The sequence below is a fragment of the Salvelinus fontinalis genome, chromosome 1, assembly GCF_029448725.1.
Source record: "Salvelinus fontinalis isolate EN_2023a chromosome 1, ASM2944872v1, whole genome shotgun sequence".
Taxonomy (NCBI): Eukaryota; Metazoa; Chordata; class Actinopteri; order Salmoniformes; family Salmonidae; genus Salvelinus; species Salvelinus fontinalis.
In genome coordinates, this window is record NC_074665.1 from 23,892,913 (window position 1) to 23,916,653 (window position 23,741).

Genomic DNA, 23,741 nt, shown 5'->3' on the forward strand with positions numbered 1-23,741 from the left:
TTGGCTGGGCCTGAATAATGACCTTACTGTAGTTGACCGGTAGATGACCGCGGCCTCCTACATGACCCCAAACCCCAGACTCTGCTCTCTCTCCCCCTGCTACTTTGGGTGGTAAATAAGATGTCTTTCCCTGTCTATAGCCACAAAAGCAGCGAGGGACTTTAAAGGGATGTGTGACAGAGAAAATTATATATAAGGGGGTGGGGGGTCACACAAAGGGATAAAAGGTTCTTCCTTTGTCTCTTTCTTGCTTGACTTTTCCCATCTGATTGTTTTTCCTCCCTCTCCCGTTTCTTCCACCACATTCACATGGTGGGACCTACGGGCAATGGGCCAACTGGGGTTGCCATGGGTTTGAGGCAGTTGAGGATATGAGAATATGGCCCTATGGAAATAAGATACTCCCATATTTCCTACACTAATAAAATACAATTTAATACAAACGAATACAACTTAGGTAGGCTACAATTCCATGTATATAGCCTCGCTATTGTTATTTTACTGCTGCTCTTTAATTATTTGTTACATTTATTTTTTGTTTTTTTAGGTATTTTTCTTAAAACTGCAATTTTGGTTAAGAGCTTGTAAGTAAGCATTTCACTGTACGGTCTACACCTGTTGTATTCGGCGCATGTGTCAAATACAATTTGATTTGATTAATTTTCTCTAAATTTATAACAAGATAGATGTAATGAGAATAATCAAATCAGTTAGTTCTGCTTTAATTGCATTAATAAGGGCTTTTAATTAATTTAATCAATTCTAAATTGTGTTTGTGTTTTTTCCTCTAGCTGCAAACTTCAACATAATTGATAGCCATTTACTTAGGGTAAAGTTCATGTTGATTTAAGAGTGGGACATAGCCTACTAGCGTAAATCAGTCTCCGAGTGTGTGTGTTGTCAACTGTGAAACATTCTCAGTATTATTAGTTAGTTTCGCACTGAAGTCAGCCACTAGATGTCACCAGTGTCCATGTTCTTGATGGCGCTAACGAGCCATTGAAGACTGGAGGAGGCCGGCATGGAACAGTCGTCTCTCTCTCTCGCTCTCCAATTTCAATTTATGGGCTTTGTTGGCATAGGGAACATATGTTAACATTGCCAAAGCAAGTGAAATAGATAATAAACAATTAACTGTAAACATTACACTTACAAAAGTTCCAAAAATAATAAAGGCATTCCAAATGTCATATTATGTATATATACAGTCTTGTAATGATGTGCAAATAGTTAAAGTACAAAAGGGAAAATATATAAACATAACTATAGGTTGTATTTACAATGGTGTTTGGTCACAAATCTTGCTGCTGTGATTGCACACAGGTCACAAATCTTGCTGTTGTGATTGCACACTATGGTATTTCACCCAATAGATATGTCAGTTTATCAAAATTGGATTTGTTCTAGAATTCTTTGTGGGTCTGTGTAATCTGAGGTGTCTCTAATATGGTCATACATTTGGCAGGAGGTTAGGAAGTGTTCACATAGCCTGTCTTCTCTTGACAGCCAGGTCTGCCTTTGACGGCCTTTCTCAATAGTAAGGCTATGCTCACTGAGTCTGCACATAGTCAAAGATTTCCTTCATTTTGGGTCAGTCACAGTGGTCAGGTATTCTGCCACTGTGTATTCTCTGTTTAGGGCCAAATAGCATTCTAGTTTGCTCTGTTTTTTGTAAATTCTTTCCAATGTGTCAAGTAATTATCTTTTTGTTTTCTCATGGTTTGGTTGGGTCTAATTGTGTTGCTTTTCTGGGGCTCAGTGGGGTCTGTTTGTGAACAGAGCCCCAGGACCAGCTTGCTTAGGGGCTCTTCTCCAGGTTAATTTCTCTGTAGGTGATGGTTTTGTTATGGAAGGCTTGGGAATCAGTTCCTTTTAGGTGGTTGTAGAATTTAACGGCTCTTTTCTGGATTTTGATAATTAGGTATCGGCCTAATTCTGCTCTGCATGCATTATTTGGTGTTTTACATTGTACACTGAGGATATTTTTGCAGAATTCTGCATGCAGTCTCAATTTGGTGTTTGTCCCATTTTGTGAATTCTTGGTTGGTGAGCGGACCCCAGACAACAAAACCATAAAGGGCAATGGGTTCTATAACTGATTCAAGTATTTATAGCCAGATCCTAATTGGTATGTTGAATTTTATGTTCCTTTTGATGGCATAGAAGGCCCTTCTTGCCTTGTCTCTCAGATTGTTCACAGCTTTGTGGAAGTTACCTGTGGTGCTGATGTTTAGGCCGAGGTATTTATAGTTTTTTGTGTGCTCTAGGGCAACGGTGTCTAGATGGAATTTGTATTTGTGGTCCTGGCAACTTGACCTTTTTGGAACACCATTATTTTTGTCTTACTGAGATTTACTGTCAGGGCCCAGGTCTGACAGAATGAGTGCAGAAGATCTAGGTGCTGCTATAGGCCCTCCTTGGTTGGCGACAAGGAGGGCCTCTCTCCCGCCCCCTAGCTCTCTCTCTCTCTGCTTGTGAGGTGCACGCCCCGGGTGGACAGAGCAGAGTGGGGAAGAGAGATCAGAGAGAGGGGTGGAGAGAGAGAGAGAGAGAGAGAGAGAGAGAGGGAGCAGAGAGATGGCAGTGTTTGCTAGAGTTTAAAGGAGCCTGGATGGGTTTACATCGTAAATCTCTCCCCACTCCAACCCTGCCGTTCTACAAGAGTGCCTCTGGGAATACCGGAATGTGGCAGCTGACCTGTGGAGCTGTGTCTTTTGATTCCAGCTAGCTACATAAATTATAGTCCTGGAATGCAGGACAACCCAATGGAGTAGTGAGAAACATGCTTAGGAGTCAATATAAGCAATACGGATGTTAGGAGAGCAAAGATTTACTAATTGCAGACATTTTGTCAGCAAATTCATGATGTATTGTACATGTACAATAAACAGGCTCAACCTGTCAGTTCTGCATAATGAGAACTCAAAACAGTTAGCATTTTTATATGAATAAGTAGGCTCTATCCAGTAGTTAGTATAGTATATCCAAAAATGATATAAAAATGGTAAAGTGTAAAATAGTATGGATCTTTATCAGAAAAATCTATAACATAAAAAAATCCCACGCTCTAAAATGTCTTTGCAAAGCCAAAAGCTATAGAAGACAGTGCAAGCTCTCAGCAGTAAAAGGCCAGTGCAAAGACAAGATAGTTGCTATGTGTTTCTTTGTGGACGGGAGACTGGGAACCAAGTTCATCATCCGTGAAACCAGCGGCAGACTCTGCCAGATTAATGTAGTAAAACGAATGGAATGAATACGAGCTGTGGCTTTACTCATTTATTTACTTTCCCACTGACACACACACACACACACACACACACACACACACACACACACACACACACACACACACACACACACACACACACACACACACACACACACACACACAATCCCCTCTCATATACACACAGAACAACCCCCCCCCCCCCAAAAAAACAGCAAAAATGCACCTCTTTACAGTAAGTTCTCGCTAGATCAATAATGATTGATGGGGGCTCTTTGTATAATCGTCATGTTCTACTCAGTTCACAGCCATACGACACAGCGCCTGTGGCTAGCCCCTAGCCTGGTCTGCACCCCGGTAGTCAATCAAATCGCAGCTTAAAAATAACAGTTTGTTAGCACCATTGATTTAGCACTTAGAGCGTGTCCTTTATACCTTGTAATTATGGTCAGTGTTGACATAGAGCCCATACACTCAGCCTCCCCCCAACACCCTAAGCCTCTGTTCAGGAGAATTTATGGGTCTTAGTTTTATATGGCCATTTTATGTCTGTGTTCCCCAGTTAGAGCAAGGCTTGAGCTGCAGCCAAGGGCCTGTATTTCATTCGTCGAGGTCAGTGTTCCAAGGAAACCCCCGTTCAACTAAATAGTCTGCTCCACTGTTGAACCAGGGGGAACAGGGATTCCCCTCCCTTAAGGCTCATTAAAACACACGATTGCCATGTAGTGTCCTAATCATGTCATTAATGTCATCCATGAGGGAAATATGATACAAGGTTATGACTCTGAATGGGGCACGTGTGGACTCATGTCGCACTAAACCAAAACCTTCCATTCAGAAACAGACAGGAAGGAATCGCCTCTAAACGAATTACAATGAGGCCCTCACTTTTAATCCATTAAGGGACTGTTAGAATGCTCTGTTAGAATGCTCTGTTAGAATGCTCTGTTAGAATGCTCTGTTAGAATGCTCTGTTAGAATGCTCTGTTAGAATGCTCTGTTAGAATGCTCTGTTAAAATGCTCTGTTAGAATGCTCTGTTAGAATGCTCTGTTAAAATGCTCTGTTAGAATGCTCTGTAGACTCTCATGTTATTATGAAGACTAAGGGGAAAAGCTTGACAAAACAAGAGTAATCTGTGTCACGAAAGCTGTGTACCAGACAGTACAGCTACAACCAACCAAGAGTTGGTCTGTTACAGTGAAAGGTAGGTAGCCCAACACCTACACCGAAAGGTAATACTGTAGAACTCTGGTAACGTCTTCCTGATAGGTAACGTCTTCCTGATACACCTCCAATAGATTCAGAGCAGGTGGCTTTATTCTTCTTCTATGAAACATGTAATGGGTTGTTTAGACATTCCCCTATAAACTAGTACCCATAGGGCTCTATTTTCGGCTGGTGTTAAAACACGCTCGTTGGCAATTTCAACCTGTTAAAGCCAGTGCTCTGCTATTTTACAACCCTTGCACCGGGATTGGTAGTTTACCTGTCATATATCAGCTCGCTTGCGCTGAGGTGGGAGGCGTGGCAATATCTGAGGTGTGTGCTTAAAACGGGCCAAAGTGTCAATTTCAGGAAGTGTTTGGTGGGGATATTTAAGACCAAACAAAGGCTGGTCTTAGAGGTAACATGTTGGTTATGGTAAGGATTTTGTCCTGCGGAAGTGCTACCTATCTACCCGTGACGCACAGTGCCCATATGCTCATGGAAAAAGAGAGATGTGCTTTTTGTGCCGGTAACCCTCGTATATATATTTAAAAAAGATATATATATTCGCATCATTTGTTGAAAAATCAAGCATAGCCTCCCCTCAATGAAGGCTGTTTTTTTTTGTCCTGCCCAATGCATTCACCAAGTAGGCCTACTAGTAGCCAAGCCTATCAATAAAGGCTTTGGCTCCTGAGACTGCTTTGACATAAATCACCAAAGCTTTATTAAAGGCCCAATGCAGACATATTTATATCAATATCAAATCATTTTTGGGTAATAGTTTTCCATTAAAATGGACAAAAATAGCTTTTTAGCAAAATAAACGACACTCTATATATATATGATATATATATATATATATATATATATTTATATATATTTATATATATATGCAAAAGTATGTGGACCCCCTTTCAAATTAGTGGATTTGGCTGTTTCAGCCACAACGTTGCTGACAGGTGTATAAAATCAAGCATACAGCCATGCATTCTCCATAGACAAACATTGGCAGTAGAATGGCCTTACTGAAGAGCTCAGTGACATTCAACGTGGCACCGTCATAGGATGCCACCTTTCCAACAAGTCAGTTCGTCAAATTTCTGCCCTGCTACAGCCACCCAGGTCAACTGTAAGTGCTGTTATTGAGAAACAGCGGCTCAGCCGCAAAGTGGTAGGCCACACAAGCTCACAGAACGGGACCGCTGAGGCGTTAAAAAATCATTTATCCTCTGTTGCAACACTCACTAGCAATATCAGCAACGTTTGCCGGGAGCTTCATGAAATGGGTTTCCATGGCTGAGCAGCCACACACAAGCCTAAGGTCACCATGCGCAATACCAAGCTTCGGCTGGAGTGGTGTAAACCTCACCGCCATTGGACTCTGGAGCAGTGGAAACGCGTTCTATGGAGTGATGAATCACGCGTCACCATCTAGCAGTCCAACGGACAAATCTGGATTTTGCCTGATGCCAGGAGAACGCTACCTGCCCCAATGTATAGTGCCAACTGTAAAGTTTGGTGGAGGAGAAATAATGGCCCGGGGCTGTTTTTCATGGTCCGGGCTATGGCCCCTTAGTTCCAGTGAAGGGAAATCTTAACGCTACAGCGTACAATGACATTTTAGATGATTCTGTGCTTACAACTTTGTGGCAACAGTTTGGGGAAGGCCCTTTCCTGTTTCCGCATGACAATGCCCCCATGCACAAAGCGAGGTCCATACAGAAATGGTTTGTCGAGATCAGTGTGGGAGAACTTGACTGGCCTGCACAGAGCCCTGACCTCAACCCTATCGAACACCTTCGAGATGAATTGGAACACCGACTGCGAGCCAGGCCTAAATGCCCAACATCAGTGCCTGACCTCAACGATTATTTTGTGGCTGAATGGAAGCAAGTCCCTGCAGCAATGTTCTAACATCTAGTGGAAAACCTTCCCAGAAGAGTGGAGGCTGTTATAACAGCAAAGGGGGGACCAACTCCATTTTAATGCTCATGATTTTGAAATGAGATGTTCGACGAGCAGGTGTCCACATACTTTTGGTCATGTAGTGTATTTCTCAAGGAAGAATTTTGCCAGGACTGTCTGGGAGTGGTCTGAGTTGGGAGGGAAAACAAACTAGCTCTTATTGGCAGAATAGGTTTGGAACTCTCTTTGTTATTGGTCTATTAACAAATTCACAGCCTGGCGATGTCACCAGCCCATGCAACTCACGCTGATTAGACGTTCCTGTATAGGTCGTATTTTCAACCAGCAACTATCAGGAAATAACACTGATCCATTTTTTTCTCTCACACTTTTACAGTGTTAGTTTAATCACCTGTTGTACAATAGCATACAAAACAAAGGAGAAATATAATTTTGACTGCACTGGGCCTTTAAAAGATTAAGTTTGGGAGCAGAAAAACAGTGAGCTGACATCCCATTTTTTGTTGTAGCCTATGATTGAACATTATTTTAGCCATTATTTCATTTCTCTTGTTCAAATATCCATCCCCATTTCCATAGAGCACCTCTCATCTGGTTACCAAAGACCGGCTGCTCCAAACATATTTAAATTATTCAGTCATATAATGTCATATCAACCTTTGGCCTACGCTATATCTTGCTTATTGAGAACGTGCCTCACACATACAGTACCATTGACGAGAGCATAGTATTTTTTATTTGAGGAGAAGTGCGATGCGTAAAGACATGTAGGCTTACACTCGTTGAAGCCAATTATAACGTTGACTGCCGACACTCCAAACATTTCGAGAAAAAACTGGATGTTTTTTAAACTTTTGCTATTACTTTTTACTGTAGCTTATGCTATTTAATAAACTGTAGTATCAATCCACAATATACTGGGATTAGAATATTTCTGTGCCCCCAGCCGAATTGGAGTTGATGACAACGCAAAGACCGTCAATAACCTACAGAACTTGAGACAGCAGCATGCGGTATTAAGTCATGGCGCGTTGATTGGCCAGTGCGTGGCCAAGCCCTCCTCACACCTAAAATGTATTTATTCATATAAACCCAGCCCTTTCGCGCCACAGCCAGCTATGAATATAGCAACAAATATTTCGGACACACCCCCTCTCCTAGATGTACCATTGTGTTAGGTTTGTTAAAGAAACTTCTTTGTCTGACACTGCAGAGGAGACCACCTTGCTCAACTAAGAGTTCATTAACTATTCCACTGGAAGACTGCAAATGATCCATAACTCTTTCCACAACATGTCAAATAGTACCGCTTATGCATACTGTTAAAAAACAGGATATATGATGACACACAAATCCAAGCCTTCCAATACTGCTTCAATCTGCAAACAAGGTCCTGAAAAGCTTAGAGGACGGCAATGCCCAAATTGCAACACATTGATTTCCAGTAGAGTGGCTGTAACACGTAGATATACTGCATGTTTCTACACAATGGCCATAAAGCACAGGGAAATAGATTGAGGGAAAAGAGCTGAGATGCAGGATGCTTCACCTGCAGTTTGTGTTCAACACAGCAGGGGTTTTGCATGGCTGCTCTCTCAATTAACCCTCATGATACAGATACAGACTCAGTAATGAACCCCAATCCCATTATAGAAGATCTGATGGGCATTTCTCCCCCAGTGGCTCAAGGATAGAGACAATGGAGGGGTTGGAATAGAATAGAATTGATTAGAATAGAATAAAACAGAATTGTTTAAAATAGAATAGAATCTACACGTAACTACCTAAATAAAGGAAACACCATGAATTGTCTTAATAAGGCGTGGGGCCACCACGAGCCAGAACAGTTTGGCACCTTGGCATGGATTCTACAAGGCACCTTGGCATGGATTCTACAAGTTTCTGGAAGACTATTGGAGCGATGCAACATCATTCTTGCACAAGAAACTCCATAATTTGGTGTTTTGTGGATGGTGGCGGAAAACACTGTCTCTGCAAACGCTTCAGAATCTCCCATAAGTGTTCAAATGGGTTGAGATCTGTTGAGTGAAGCAGTCATGGCATATGGTTTACATAGTTTTTATGCTCATCAAAACATTCAGTGACCGCTCGTGCCCTTTCAATGGGGGTATTGTTTTCCTATGGGAGCATGGCCATAGTAGGCAAAATAATGACCCTAAGCATGGTGGGATACCAGTTGCTTAATTAACTCAGAAACCACACCTGTGTGGAAGCATCTGCTTTCACTATACTTTCTAGCCCTTGTTTACTCAAGTGTTTCCATTATTTTTGGTAATTACCTGTATATAGCATGTTGATGAAGTGCATGAAGGAACTGTGACTGGCGTTGTTGATGCTGACCTTACTGACGATGTAGATGAGGTCACCTCTTTGGAAGGCCAGCTCGTCAGGCTCGTCTGCCTCACAGTCCCACAAGCCCTGGTAGTAATTGGCATAGTCTATGGACCAAACTGAGCAAAAACACACAATGCTGTTACCCAAAATATTACACTTGAATCGAAAGTCTAAATATCAAAACACTTTGAATAACTTGAATAGTGAGTACTACCCCTATCAATAACTATAATTATCTGAAAGACACACCTACACACCCCCTCTCTAGAACAGCAGCTTGCTGATATCGTACGTCCTTCTTGCCCTCATCTATCTTGTATTAACATAAACAGCTGGCAAATTCTGACAAAGATGACTTTGCGAAAGAGGAAAAGTTGATACAGATCATTGAAGGGTCATCCAAAATGTTTTTTTGTTTGTTTTTAACTTTTTCCTATTTTTCTGGTCAGTGAATGCTGTGAGTGGGATTCAGACCTGGTTTCGTGCTCTTCTCACTGATCTCCTCAATGGATCCTGGAAAGTCATCCTCTGGAAAACAGAATGAAAACAAAAGAGGTGAGACATTTTAAAAAACTTTCCTAAAACAAAATCATGCACTTTCTGTGTTGTGGAGATGTAGGGTACAGCCTGTCTTCCCACCACCTCCCTTGGCCCTCCAGTGCCTTTTAAGAAAATCTGAGAGCAACCAAAGAAGGGGAGAGAGATTTATTGGTGATAGGGTGAGAAAGTGGAAAAAAAAGAGACTGTCATTCGATACACCATCTGTGGTCAGGGTCTACTCTGTACCCATCCCAGATGGCTTTCTTTGGTGAAAAGACAGTTGAGTTGGCAAGGCATATTTCTCCCCAACCAATGATTTCGGCAAAGGGGAAACAAAACCTTGATGTATCTCAAATGGAGGTATGGATGATGACACGGAGAAGTCCCCCCCTTTGGTCGTTCTCGGGACCCATTTAGCCACCCACCTGCCTGTGGGACAGTCCTGTATTTCCTCTATAACAACAGCCACACATCTGACACTCTTATTAGGATAACATGATTTATAATGTGTAATTAGTCTTTGAGTTACAGTGATAGTGATACACCTCCAAGGGGTTATGAGAACGTGTGTCGGTGCGTCTGTTCTCATACCTGGGAGAACCTCGTAGATATCATCCTCTTCCTGTTCCTCCCCCTGGCTGGGCCTCCCTTCCTCCTGGCTACTGAGAGAGGCTTTGACCTGCTGGGGCAGGACCGGCAAGGGGGCGGGCCAAGGGGGACGGCTGGCCACCCCCGTCACCCCCTCAATGTCATCATAGGTCTCATCCTCACAGGGGATAAAGCTGGAACTCAAATCTGCATAGAACACAGGCACGGCATAAATAATGAGCAGTATCTCTGTATAGAGCACTGTATGAGTCACATCCCCTTGAGTACCCATAGGACCCAGTGTAGTAGATGGCATCCGACTTCCCCAGTTGATTCTATTTTCAAAAGATCTGTGAAATATCTAGTCATTCTGATAGACATTCGTGGACACCTTTGATGACCAGCCGGGGGGAAAAGGAAGTGAACAATCTCAAATTCACCCAGCATAAACCAAGAGCAAACAGGGAGAAAAACCTTTGCCTCCAACTCCCTGTATATATTTGGGTCTTGTATAGTAGTAAAAGTGGACAAGACAAATGATGTGGTGTCTGTTACTTCCCGCAAGCAGCCGGTGCAGCCTGCCTTTCTCAGACGGAGCAGCGCTGTGATTGCTGGCGACTGGGCACTGCAACACAGGGTATCGGGTCCTCTGTGATACGCCATTGGCCAGGCAAAAATCAATGCCGCTAGAGGATAACCAGAACGTCTACCAATACATTTCCCGTAAGTGGGAAATCAGTCGGGGGGGGGGGGGGGGGGGGGGGGGGGGGGGTTGGCCTGCGTGACATGAATGCCTTGTGACGTGGTGGATGAGGAGGTTCGGAAGGCGTCTGATTGGTCAGTTTGGGGATGGATATATTTGGGAATGCATATAAATGGTTTATTTCCTGCCCTTTCAGGCCAAAAAGTGAGTGAGGCAATACCAATCTAACAGAGGACAAGAAAACGTACACAATCCTCACTATATCCTTTTCTACTACTGTGTCTTTGAAATAGATTTGGAAATATGTTGACATACCTTTCAGGACAAAGTTGATCTGGTCCACCCATTCCCTGGCTTCTCGCAGACTGCTAGCAGTGAACTGGGGAGGATAGCCACCATCATACAACATGATCATTAGGTAAGACTGGTATGCTATGAAACATCACTGTGAGGAGTCTCTTGTATTGCTTTTGTACTGCACACCCACCTGGAAGGAGTGTCGGCCAGGGGCACTCAGCTCAAAGCAGCCATTTTTCTTGGAGTCTTTACGTAGGTTGGCCACCATCTCTGCACTGTAACCCTTGATATAGAAGGCTCCCTTCTGCTGCTTGTCTGAAGGAAGAACAGTATTAACTCAATCTCCTCACCCAAATGTTCACATGTATGAGTTCCAGGCATAAATAACTGTACATGGATAAATTGTATGTCTTAGTGTGATGTGAGGGTTTCAAACCAACCTTTGTCACTCCCAAAATAGTAGAATATTGTGTTTTTGAGGACACACCATCGCTTTTGCCATTCTAAGCTGAAGAAGCTGTGATCTACATGGAAAACGGAATGAAAACAAGCATTTGAATGAGCACTCAACGTGACATATTTGCAACATATTTGACTCCATAATTTATACTACCATGTCGTTTCTTCTCCAGGTAGCCTTGTTTCAAGATGTTGCTGAGATCCTGGGCTGCCACCATTTGGATCTCCTCAATGTCTGTGGAAGATCACAAAGTAGGATGTAAACAAAATCCATACACCTGGCTAGCAGATTTTATTGCGAGTGTAGCGAAATGCTTGTGCTTCTAGTTCCGACAGTACAGTAATATCGAACAAGTAATCTAACAATTCCCCAACAACTACCTAATACACACAAATCTAAAGGGGTGAATGAGAATATGTACATGTAAGTATATGGATGAGCGATGGATGAGCGGCACAGGCAAGGTGCAATAGATGGTATAAAATACAGTATATACATGTGATATGAGTAATGTAAGATATGTAAACATTATTAAAGTGGCATTATTTAGAGTGGCATTGTATAAAGTGACTATTGATCCATTTATTAAAGTGGCCAGTGATTGGGTCTCAATGTAGGCAGCAGCCTCTCTGAGTTAGTGAATGCTGTTTAGTAGTCTGATTGCCTTGAGATAGAAGCTTCTTCAGTCTCTCGGTCCCAGCTTTGATGCACCTGTACTAATCTCGCCTGCTGGATGGTAGCGGTGTGAACAGGCAGTGGCTCGGGTGGTTGATGTCCTTGATCTTTTTGGCCTTCCTGTGACATCAGGTGCTGTAGGTGTCATGGAGGGCAGGTAGATTGCTGCTGGTGATGCATTGTGCAGACCGCACCACCCTCTGGAGAGCCTTGCGGTTGAGGGCGGTGCAGTTGCCATACCAGGCTGTGATACAGCACGACAGGATGCTCTTGATTGTGTATCTGTAAAGGTTTGTCAGCGTTTTGGGTGACAAGCCAAATTTCTTCAGCTTCCTGAGGTTGAAGAGGTGCTGTTGCGCCTTCTTCACCACATTGTCTGTGTGGGTGGACCATTTCAGTTTGTCTGTGATGTGTACGCCGAAGAACTTAAAACTTTCCACCTTCTCCACTGCTGTCCATTCGAAGTGGATAGGGGGTGCTCCCTCTGCTGTTCCCTGAAGTTTGGGAGTTGAGTTTCAGTTCATCTTCAACCCAAAAAGGTCCAACTACCTCATCCTTAATGATAGCAGCCCATACCAGTACCCCTCCACCTTGCTGGCGCCTGAATCTAAGTGATGCCGTGTCCATTACTGATCCAGCCACGGGCCCATCCATCTGGTCCATCAAGAGTCACTCTCATTTCATCTGTCCATAAAACCATAAAACCTGTACATAAAAGTCTTCAGGTATTTCTTTGCCCAATCTTGGCGCTTCAACTTGTGAATCTTATTCAGTGGTGGTCGTGTTTCAGCCTTCTTGACCTTGGCCATGTCTCTGAGCACTTGACACCTTGTACTTCTGGACACTCCAGGTTGGTTGCGGTTCTGGAATGATGGTGGCACTGGAGGATAATGGGTTCCTGGTAGCTTGATGTTTAATTCTTCTCAAGTCTTTTGCAGTTAATTTGTGCCTTTTCTTCTCCGTGCGTATTTTGCTCCCTAGTTGACTATTCACAAACAAAACGTTTGACTGTCGGGTGGTCACGCCTCAATAGTTGAGCTATTTCAAGAGTCTGAAAGGCATTTTCTTACTTTTCAGTGTCAGTTAAATCTCTTTTATGGCCCATTTTATCTGAGGTAATGATGCTGCCTAATAGTTATGCACACCTTGATATAAGGTGTTATTCACTTTCACCACACCCTCCCTCATTACACAAACCCATATCACCTGAAAATGATTAAATCCAATAAGCATTCAAGTTTATATGGTTTGGAGTTGGAAAATGTGCATAGAAATAATGATACGATCAGAATACTCACTTGCCTAATAATAGAATACTCACCAAAATATTCCTACAATCGGCACTAGCATGTCTGTCCTTGGCGTGGTCCATGTCCTTTCCTATACGATCGTCATAGTGGTCCATGATCATCTCCTTTGTTTTGTTGACATTGAGTGAGAGGTTGTTTTCCTGACACCACACTCCGAGTGCCCTCACCTCCTCCCTGTAGGTTGTCTCGTCATTGTTGGTAATCAAGCCCACTACTGTTGTGTCGTCTGCAAACTTGATGATTGAGTTGGCGGCGTGCGTGGCCACGCAGTCGTGGGTGAACAGGGAGTACAGGAGGGGGCTGAGCACGCACCTTTGTGGGGCCCCAGTGTTGAGGGTCAGCGAAGTGGAGATGTTGTTTCCTACCTTACCCACCTGGGGGCGGCCCGTCAGAAAGTCCAGGACCCAATTGCACAGGGCGGGATTGAGACCCAGGGCCTCCAGCTTGATGATGAGCTTGGAGGGTACTATGGTGTTGAATGCTGAGCTGTAGTCAATAAACAGCATTCTTACATAGGTATTCCTTTTGTCCAGATGGAATAGGGCAGTGTGCAGTGTGGTGGCGATTGTGTCGTCTGTGGACCTGTTGGGGCGGTATGCAAACTGAAGTGGGTCTAGGGTGGCCGGTAAGGTGGAGGTGATATAATCCTTGACTAGTCTCTCAAAGCACTTCATGACGACAGAAGTGAGTGCTACGGGCGGTAGTCATTTAGTTTAGTTATCTTTGCCTTCTTGGGCACAGAAACACTGGGAGCCATCTTGAAGCATGTAGGGACACCAGACTGGGATAGGGAGCGATTGAATATGTCCGTAAACACAACAGCCAGCTGGTCTGCGCATGCTCTGAGGACGTGGCTAGGGATGCCGTCTGGGCCAGCAGCCTTGTGAGGCTTAACAGGTTTAAATGTTTTACTCACGTCAGCCACGGAGAAGGAGGGGGTGCAGACCTTGTTAGTGGGCCACGACGGTGGCACTGTATTATCCTGAAAGCGGGCAAAGAAGGTGTTTAGTTTTTCTGGAAGCGTGACGTCGGTGTCCGTGACGTGACTGGTTTTCTTTTTGTAGTCCGTGATTTCCTGTAGACCCTGCCACATACGTCTTGTATCTGAGCCGTTGAATTGCGACTCCAACTTGTCCCTGTACTGGCATTTTGCTTGTTTGATTACATTGCGGAGGGAATAATTACGCTGTTTATATTCAGTCATATTCCCAGACCTCTTTCCATGGTTAAATACGGTGGATTGCGCTTTCAGTTTTGCGCAAATTCGGTATTTGTCATGGGTATTTGTCATGGGCTCCATGTTGAAGATGGTTCTCTCCTGCCCAGAGAGCAGTAACAGGCCACACTGCGGCAGGCCCGGAATCAAATACACCACTGCAGCTTTGGGGAAACTGGGATCAATACATTTACAGCACTTTTGCTGCTATTGCTGTTGTGCTGCAGATGAGCAATGCAGCAGATACGGGGAATGACCAGAATGGGTCTCTGTATGGCTCCCTGGCCTGGAGCTTCAGTCATACATTGACTATGCACCTCCGAGGCCTTTAGGTGTATGCTATTAACTGACCCGGGATCTAACAAATGTGTTACGGAGAGCCGTACCATGTTACAAGTGTAGCTGTGTAAATTAAGGGCATTTAAACATCCACTACATCTTAAATGGCCATTCCTTGTCTCACTTTAGGATTACATGTAGGATTCCACAGTTGACTGGAATTCAACCAAGGTGCCTATCCTCCTGAACATGGCAAAACAAAGCTCAATCCTGATTCTCAATTCATCTGTCATCGGGCTTCGACCTAGTTACCAAGGAGGGACTATGGGGGAACAGGTGGCCTCCTTTGGTTTGGAGTGCAGGAGCCGTTTTCAAACCCATTTATACTAGTCTGGGTGACCTTTCATTCAGACCACTGATGACAGGGAAAGAGGCCTGGAATCCATCCCCTTTGAACCAGACCTTGACATCCTAAGAACAAAACCAAACACGCCGCGCCACAACTGTGTCTTCTTGTCCAAACAAAGTATATGTTTAGCCAAGAGGAGCCTCTCTCTCGTTTATTATAAAACCCAAAACACGAGAGAGGAGGAGAGAAGAGCTGGTAGCCTGGAGACTGCACTGGTAGAGCTGAAATTCTCCCCTAGCCAAAATGTCAGTGGCTATCTGCTCCTGTCGTTTTAGTGTAGGCAAATGAATCTAGTCCAGAGTGCAATGGAATCAAAGTCATATCTGAACGTCATGCCATATAAGAACCATTAGAGAGTCATGTTATAAGCCAACGTGTAACAAGGTAACCCTTCACTGTCCACTGTACCTCGCATGTCCTACTGAAATATGAGGTGGTCACAGCTCAGAGTGAGGCCCCAGACACCTCATGACAGTAACACACTCTCATATGTCACCCTGCTTTGTGAATGACTGACACTAAGCCGCTACAGACTGTTTTGTCAAAGAGAACCTGATTCAGTCCATCATAACAAAAGGCCCATCATTAGGCTTCCCCCGCCTCATCCATCCAGTGCTCTGTTCATTTTTCTAGGCCTGCTTCCCGGTCACGGCACCTCTCATCTGTCTACTTCCTTCCATCTTCATTTATTTCAAAGGTCATGCCCAGTTAATAGTCAAGGAGATATAAAGTCAACACAGGGACGGGACTGTTAGATCTGCGTGAATCAGTAAACAACACAGCTATGGCTTGACCAAAGAGAGCTCTTTGACCAGGCCTCATGGTATAAAGCATGTGTTTCATACTAGGTTTCAAAGATATCGGAAAGGTCAGGGAATTGCTTTTAAGAATCAGAATCAGCTTTATTCAACCAAGTACATTTACACATACTCAGAATTCTACTTGGCAATATGGTTCTACTAGTAATAGACAACATTTCGAGACAGAGTTACAGCTTGAGGACCAAATTCGCCAACAGTTAAGGGGCTGGGGTTTTGAATGATTCTTGCATGGTTCAGCACCTGTTAAGTTTGCATACTGTGCATTCAGAAATGTTATTGATCCCACCCCTCTGTATGACATATGCTGATTGGCTGATTGGCCAACAGCAAGCAATACCTCATCTTATGAAAATACTTATCAACAGCTATAACAATGTATCTACTCTTGGTTGGAGTCTAAAGTTAACAAGACTGATTAAAAACATGTATGATTCACATAAACTCTAAATACAGAATCCAACATGTTTAAATTATGATTTTTCTTAACACACAAACACATAACGAAGCAACGAGATGAAAGCTAACTGAAAGCTAATGAAGACATCCCCCAAATTCAAAATTCCAGATGGAGGCTGTTCTTCTATCAACCGTAGATTGCATTATCAATTATTCAGCTCTATGCATCTACTTCATTTTCATTATTTTCCTGTTTTAATTAGTGTCATTCACATCATTTATATTGTTATTAATAACACAGCTATACACACACCTACAAAAAATCCCATGTTAACCCCTAAACCTACGTGATATAGGATGCATGTGAGCTGCCATAGCAGTGTCATGGCCACTCTCTCTCATTTGGTTATTCCCCCCCTCAGTCTCAGCATGATGTTACGAGCTCAGCAGTTGATCCAGCAAGAAAAGCTTGATTTATGTGATAATGACCAGAAAGAGTTAATGTAGTCGCCCATTAAAATCCACTTTAGTTATGCTGCAAGTCAATCAGAGGCTGGCTTTAGAGTGAATCAAAATGAAGGCAAATGGTAGGTAGGAGGACTAACATTTTATATCTATACTGCTATAACGCAACAAATATGTTGGGAAAACAATACTTTATTTAAAGAGGCTTTTGTTGCTGCAGGATGAGGAGAAATCACACCAACATGTAGGGTATTTGATGTTCCCACTTATTTCACCATTTTTCTTTCATCTGCAAAAAAACAAAAACATTACCCATCTGCATGAAGCATTGCTAATGACAGGGTGTAGGCAGAGGAAACGAGATCACACGGGGGGGCAATGCTACAACAGACAGGAAGATTTACATTGAGTCATATGAAAATCTGGAGGTAGGCTTGCCTGGTGTGCAGGGTGCTGCCCAGACTCAGTGTGTCGGCTCAATCTGAAACCACCCTGAGTAGGTGTCAACATTAGCCTGGGTTAAATTACTCATCATTACCTGGAGGGCCATGCCTTACACAGCTGCCAACAGGAGAGGACTTTTTCCTGTTTGCTTTTAGGTGAGCCAAAATGGGTGTGTCCCAGACCGGTCCAAGCTGGTCCAGGTGGGTTAGTAGAGCAGGTGAATTGATGACACACCTCTTTACAGATTGGGTAGGAACCATACTGTTTCTTCTCAGTTTAGTCCTAGGATCCCTGGCGCTAGCCTCTTCCCCTGTGTCTTTTGCTGTGGGAGATACTGCATTGTGTTGGAGCGGAGATACAACGGGGCCAAGACCTGACCTCCATGTGAACCCTGGTGATGAGGTGAACAAGAAGGCAGAGGGAGCCCCCGCCCCCCACACCAGGCCTAGGGGGGCTGGAGTGGGAGGGAGGAATGCGGCTTTGGGAGACACAGCGAGTGTGACTGCGATCCCTTCCGACGCTGTCCTTGATTAGGAAAAAGGGTCTACTAAGTGCACCCTCACCCCGCCCAGAGCTCCTTCTGCACACAGCCCAGGCTAAATGGAGACATTTCTCCTCATTACACGAGAGCCTCCTCCTTCCCCGTGTGTGCATCCCTCCACAAAGACACCATCAGGGGGGAGTAGGAGAGAGACAGAGAGGCTCTGAGGTTAAAGACCAAATGTCCTCCCTGCCCCCTTCTCCAACCAGTGATCTGATTATGATTTCACTCATCGATACGCAGAGCATATAGAATTAATCTTGTAATGCACGCATCTGAGCAAAAGCATACATTACATTAGTAGAGGTCCATGTTTTTTAATGTAAACGGAATGTATGTCATGTATCTCTACTGTGACGGCAACGAGAGGTCGAATAATGCAAAGCAAGGACGAAAATCTTCGCCTCTGTATGAAGATTCCTCCTCCCAGTGGCTCTGAGAGGGAGCAGATCGCTTGTCTTTGTGTGTCTCTCTGCAGGGTAATAATATTATGTCAGTCCTGCCAGGCTCTGGTGCTTTCACATTCCCCATGCCTGTGTTCAGGCCGGGGCCAGAGGGAGAAATATTACGATGTGACATCGGGTTCCCCCTGGGTAGCCATAAGGAGTGACTGCAGCGCCCTAAATTCCCTCTCATAGATTAACAACCACTATTCAAATACTTAACTGCAGATATAAGAATCCTCAAATCACAGGGGATGGCTTTCAGCTGCCTCACTGACACTTGGAAAAAACTACAGTGGGGATATAGACCGCAACATTAGAGGAGCACAGCCAACAGGAGAGCTTGTCTGTTTGCGATAAAACACTGGTGATAGTGGCAAGTCAATGAGGCAGCATTGGGTGAAAATGTACAAGTCTAGGTCAGCATTGAGTGGGAATAAAAACTAAAATAGGGATTGAGATGGATTCACTACAGACTTGCAGTTGCCAGAATGTTCTCTGTAGGCAAAGTGCAATTGTTTTGTTTGAACATTGTGGGTAGCTGAGAAATAGTTGTAAAAGAATCCAAACAAACAAAACATGGGATTCATGTAGAATTGTATCTAAAAAATGAAAAATAAATCCATATTTGGATAAGATAATAATTAATTGCCCCACTAATTGTATATTTTGATATAGGCTATTAAATTAATTGAGTGGCTTTATATTTAAAGTATAGCTTACAGTACAGCTTTAAAATGCAATACAATGCTTTTCTCTGAAAATATAAAAGAATATCATTTTTTTTAAACATACAAATCTAAATAAAGATTTATCAGCCAGCCAATATGGGAGGGAAAGGTCTAGAACGTTAATGTGTCCTTGATCATGTCATTTGTCTAATGACAATCTCAGTGATTCCTAAATTTGTGGGGAAACATTGATAATTATTAACCATTATAATGTACCAATACATTTAATTTGATGAGAATCAAGAATAAAACTGGTGGAAGATATTGTTCTGCAATAAATAAATAGCAAATAAGCAAGAGTAGATCTTAAACACATTTCCATCATTGTTTTCTTTTTTGCCAACAAGGACATTTTGACCTCAAATTTAGACCTATTGATTAAAATCAACAGCATAATTCAAAACAAAATGAATGGGCTGCTGCTTCCTGAATCACGAATCTGACACGTCAGTTTGTAAGTAGATTGTTGTAGTAGGCAAATACTGTATGAATTCAGGATTAGAAAATAATATTTATAGCATTTGCCGAAGAAAAATGTCATTTCAATTAAAGAAAATTAACACGTGTCTGCTGTCAGAAATATGTAAATGATAGCCTACACAATAATTCTTATCACATCGCTGAAACGGAATGCGATGGGTTCGTAAAGTTGACAGTCCACATTTTAAGATGGAGGCTATACGGTATTTGAGCATGTTCTAATATAAAATCAGTTTTCAACGGAACGAAATCAAACAAATGTGATTCAAATACTATGCTGCCTTGTGGTTGACTATTTGTACGTCATAATAGGCTCCAGAAAATGTGTATGGATGATAAAATATTGTTATTTCTTAGACATAATATAGGCTTCACTGAATAAACAACGAAGGCAATTGATTTTTTTTAATCAATGTATCATTAATGGTAACATAACTGATCATTTATGAGAACGATAAACACAACAAAACAATAAACATCATTTAGAATATTAGTGTAGAGCCAAAATGCAAATCAAAAAGCTGCTGTTTGTATAGAATAAGCCTGGCTATTTTATTAGATTCAGTCCATTATTTTAGCATTGTGATGTGCTTGCTGATTAGGGTTTTTTTAGACCAAAAAAATCATGATTTTTAAATACATTTAACCTATGGGGCGGCAGGTAGCCTAGTGGTTAGAGCGTTGGGCCAGTTGCTAGATCGAATCCCCAAGGTAAACATCTGTCGTTCTGCCCCTGAACCGTTCTGCCCCTAAATCATTGAACAAGGAACAAACCCACTGTTCCTAGGCCATCATTGTAAATAAGAATGTGTTCTTAACTGACTTGCCTAGTTAAATAAAGGTTGAAAAAAATGTATCAACATCATGGAAATATAATGTTGACAGTTAAATCTATCCACATAGGCCAATTTTACACTGAATTGAAATAAAATATTTGACATACACATTTAAGTAATCTTTTCTCTTATCCTCAGCAATTCTATCCACACTGGCAGATTTTTACCTAGTCTGCTCGGGGATTCGAACCAGCAACCTTTCGATTACTGGCCCAACACCTTATCTGTCTTTTAGAAGACAGACAGACAAGTCTGCATTAAGACAAACTCCCAAACTCAGGATGAATCCTCTCATGACTATTATCAGTAGAACAATCTAATTTTACCACTGTGTTGTTCCAGGATCGGGTGTGTTCTTTTCCACATGCACAGAGTAATCACGTATCATTTCCCTGAGATAAGGGTAAGTTACAATACAGGCTACAATAAATCATTGGAGATCATTTCCATTGTAAATAAACACTCTGCTCACAGGCACATGGATCCACACAGAGGCAACGCTGTCACCCTGGCACACACAGTGCGATCGGCTCTCCAGAGGTATCCCTGGTGATCCAGAGGTATCCCTGGTGATCCAGAGGTATCCCCGGTGAATAAGAGCGATACTTCTTCCTCAGCATCCTCAAATAACTCCACACGGGCATGTTAATGACCTCAAATTGCTATATTACAGCCACAATTACACAAAGGAATCCCAAAGGTGTTGGGAGCTGTTGTGTCACTGTCTGTACAGGCCAACACATCTCTCCAATCTCCATTTCTTTCCCTAAGAAATCAGCGGGGCCACCTTGGCTTGGCATCGAAACTTCATTCATCTCCAGAAATAGATTCCGGTGGAGAGCAAAATCAAATTCTCATTTGGAAGGCAGGAGAGAGAGGCAAGAGAGTGAATGCAAGAGGTACCTGGGAAGGCTAACCTCTGGGTGAACCCAGTGCATCTGATAGTTTTACTATTTGTCTGTGACATTGACAGCTAAGGGGGAGATTAGAACCGCCCAGCCTGGGCTTCCCACTCTGCATGCTGTCTATGTAGACTGTTACCAGCCCATTTTCTTATGGAATATGCCAGGAAGGGCCAATTATGCAGGTACGAGATTACATTTCGACCTGGCGAAATGTGAGCGCTATACTGTCCATTAGGGGCAATGTGAGCGCCTATTATGTCTAGGAGGCTTGCTAGTGCGTTGTGGATCGGTATGGTGAACGGGCGTTTAAACCGCAGGCTCCAGCTCCGAAGGTCGCGTTTCCAATCCCAGTGCCGCCTTTCCCAAATCTTAATCCTTAATTTAACCACTCGGAATGAATTCCTAACCTTATATTTTTTACTACAAAACATAGGAACGCGACATTTTCACATATGTTTATGTTGGGGTGGTGCTAGAGATGATGAATATGAAGTAGAACATTTAAATTGCGCCGCGGGTTGGTGCTTTGTTCGAGAATGGGTGGACTGTTACACATCGATATTCTCACTGCCTGTTTTCTCTGTGTGTTTTACCAAAGACTTACACCAGAGGGGAGAGGTACTCTAATTAAGAAAAACAATTAAACAAGGGAAGTTAAGGAGAAAGCTGAAACAAAAGAGATTTTTACAGGAGGAGACAGAAAACAACATGGCAAATCTTGGAGTGGGGGCGAGGAGACGTGAGTGATGGATGCCCCTCAGTTAGACAGTCAAAATCCCCCCTTCAAGCAGTCCTCTCCTCTTGCTAGGCAGCATGAGTGAGGGAGAGAGAGAGAGAGAGAGAGTTGGAGATTAATAGTCTAAACAGGGAGAGAGGGTGCAGAGGGAGAACGAAGAAGGAGAAAAGGAGCAGAGAAAGAAACGACTAGCATCTGCAGCAGCACAGTAGCCCCGGGGGAACAGAGTGAACCTTTGAACCCCGATGGCTGGGCCAGCATGATGGCGAGCCTGTTCCAGTCTTGTAATGTGTTTCTCAACGACTACAGCACAGGAGGAGAGTGAGGGAAAAGGAGAGAGTGAAGGAGAAAGGGGGGGGAGATGGTCATTAACATGTTATGTGCGTCCTGCAAGTGCACCAATGAACACTGGAAAATGAATCTCCCAGCAGCTCTGTTTTCTGAAGGGTGGGTATTTCCAAGTCAAAGAAACGTAGATCTATGGCGTTTCCATGGGCAGCCAGATCAATATTCTAGACAGGGTTACTCTAGAACAGGGATGGGCACTTTGATGGAGGTGGGGGCCACCAAAAATCTGAACTCATCATTAGGGGCCGCAGTGGCTCACGGGTCTGCGTACCCACATCCATAACCACACATGAGGTCAGAGCCGGTCCTAGCCAAGTTTAGATAGCTGGCCGCTAGACTAATTTACCAATCTAAAATATTTTGGCTGTCAGTGACTGACATAACAAGAGAAAAACTGCTTATGCCCAACCAAATTTCGAAATTGCACCTTGTGTTTTCTACTATTCTAACTCTCAACAGTAAGTTGAGACCCCGACTGAGTTCCCGTGGGCCGCCAGTTACCCAGCCCTGCTCAAGACAGGTTTGGATGTTTGACAGGTCGACCAGCTAAGAAGCCAGGGGTCAGAAGTTCACTAAGTGGATAGATAGCATGGCCACTTACTGTACAGGGAGATCCAGGTCTGTTTTTCACCGAAGTGCTGTATGTAATTCAGCGAAGTACCAGCTAAAATAAAAAATAATCTGTATCTGAGGTATAACAGCTTCCTCCACTAAAACCACATACTATACAGAGGCCATTCAAGGTCTTGCTACAGCCCCACATATCTGTATTTATTTTGTTCTGTGATACAGCTTTGACTGGGCCAGGAATCTCTCGAGATATTCTACCCACAAACCTTTAATTTTTTATTTTCTTTCATGTAATTTTGTTCTCAATAGCATAGTTAAATATAAATGAAAGTACTCCTTTTGAACTCTTTCTGCAATAAATTAAACCAATCAAAACGCAAACAATTTTATGCCAGCACACTCTTTGGAAATGAACATTCTAGATTGATACGCTACTGACCCAATTTAAGAAAAATGAGATAACCATTTTAGTTCAGTTGTATCTTGGCCTTTTTCCTGTTGGCCGTAATTGGTGCAGGAAATAGTGTTGGCACTGGCAGAGCTGGAGCCTGCTGCCCATTGTCTCTGATATCTGTCACAGTCAGCAGACACAAGGGCCCAACGCCACCTTTATTCTCTGATATCACACAGTACCTCAGCCTTCCCCTGCTTCTAACAAACAGATCTTTCTCACCACTCAGACATGTTTGTCCATAGATCATATCCATCAAATGGATCAACAAACAGACACTAATCATCTGGTGAGATATCAATTTGAGAGATGGAGTTGGTTTCCGCTTGAACTGGTCATGTATGCTTTCAATAACAAATACGTGCACTGTGAATCGTGA

The 23,741-nt window shown here is 43.1% G+C and overlaps 1 protein-coding gene across 1 annotated transcript in view; it reads right to left on the minus strand.

The window, feature by feature from the left end:
* Positions 1–23,741, minus strand: part of LOC129845909 (src kinase-associated phosphoprotein 1-like) — a 37,313-nt gene that overhangs the window by 8,010 nt on the left and 5,562 nt on the right. Inside the window, exons 5-11 of the mRNA XM_055913892.1 lie at positions 11,460–11,540; positions 11,287–11,370; positions 11,037–11,161; positions 10,865–10,928; positions 9,850–10,053; positions 9,193–9,246; positions 8,725–8,834 (exon numbers count right to left, since the gene is read on the minus strand). Of these exons, the coding sequence (XP_055769867.1) occupies positions 8,725–8,834; positions 9,193–9,246; positions 9,850–10,053; positions 10,865–10,928; positions 11,037–11,161; positions 11,287–11,370; positions 11,460–11,540 (722 nt within the window). The remainder of the gene's footprint in view (positions 1–8,724; positions 8,835–9,192; positions 9,247–9,849; positions 10,054–10,864; positions 10,929–11,036; positions 11,162–11,286; positions 11,371–11,459; positions 11,541–23,741) is intronic.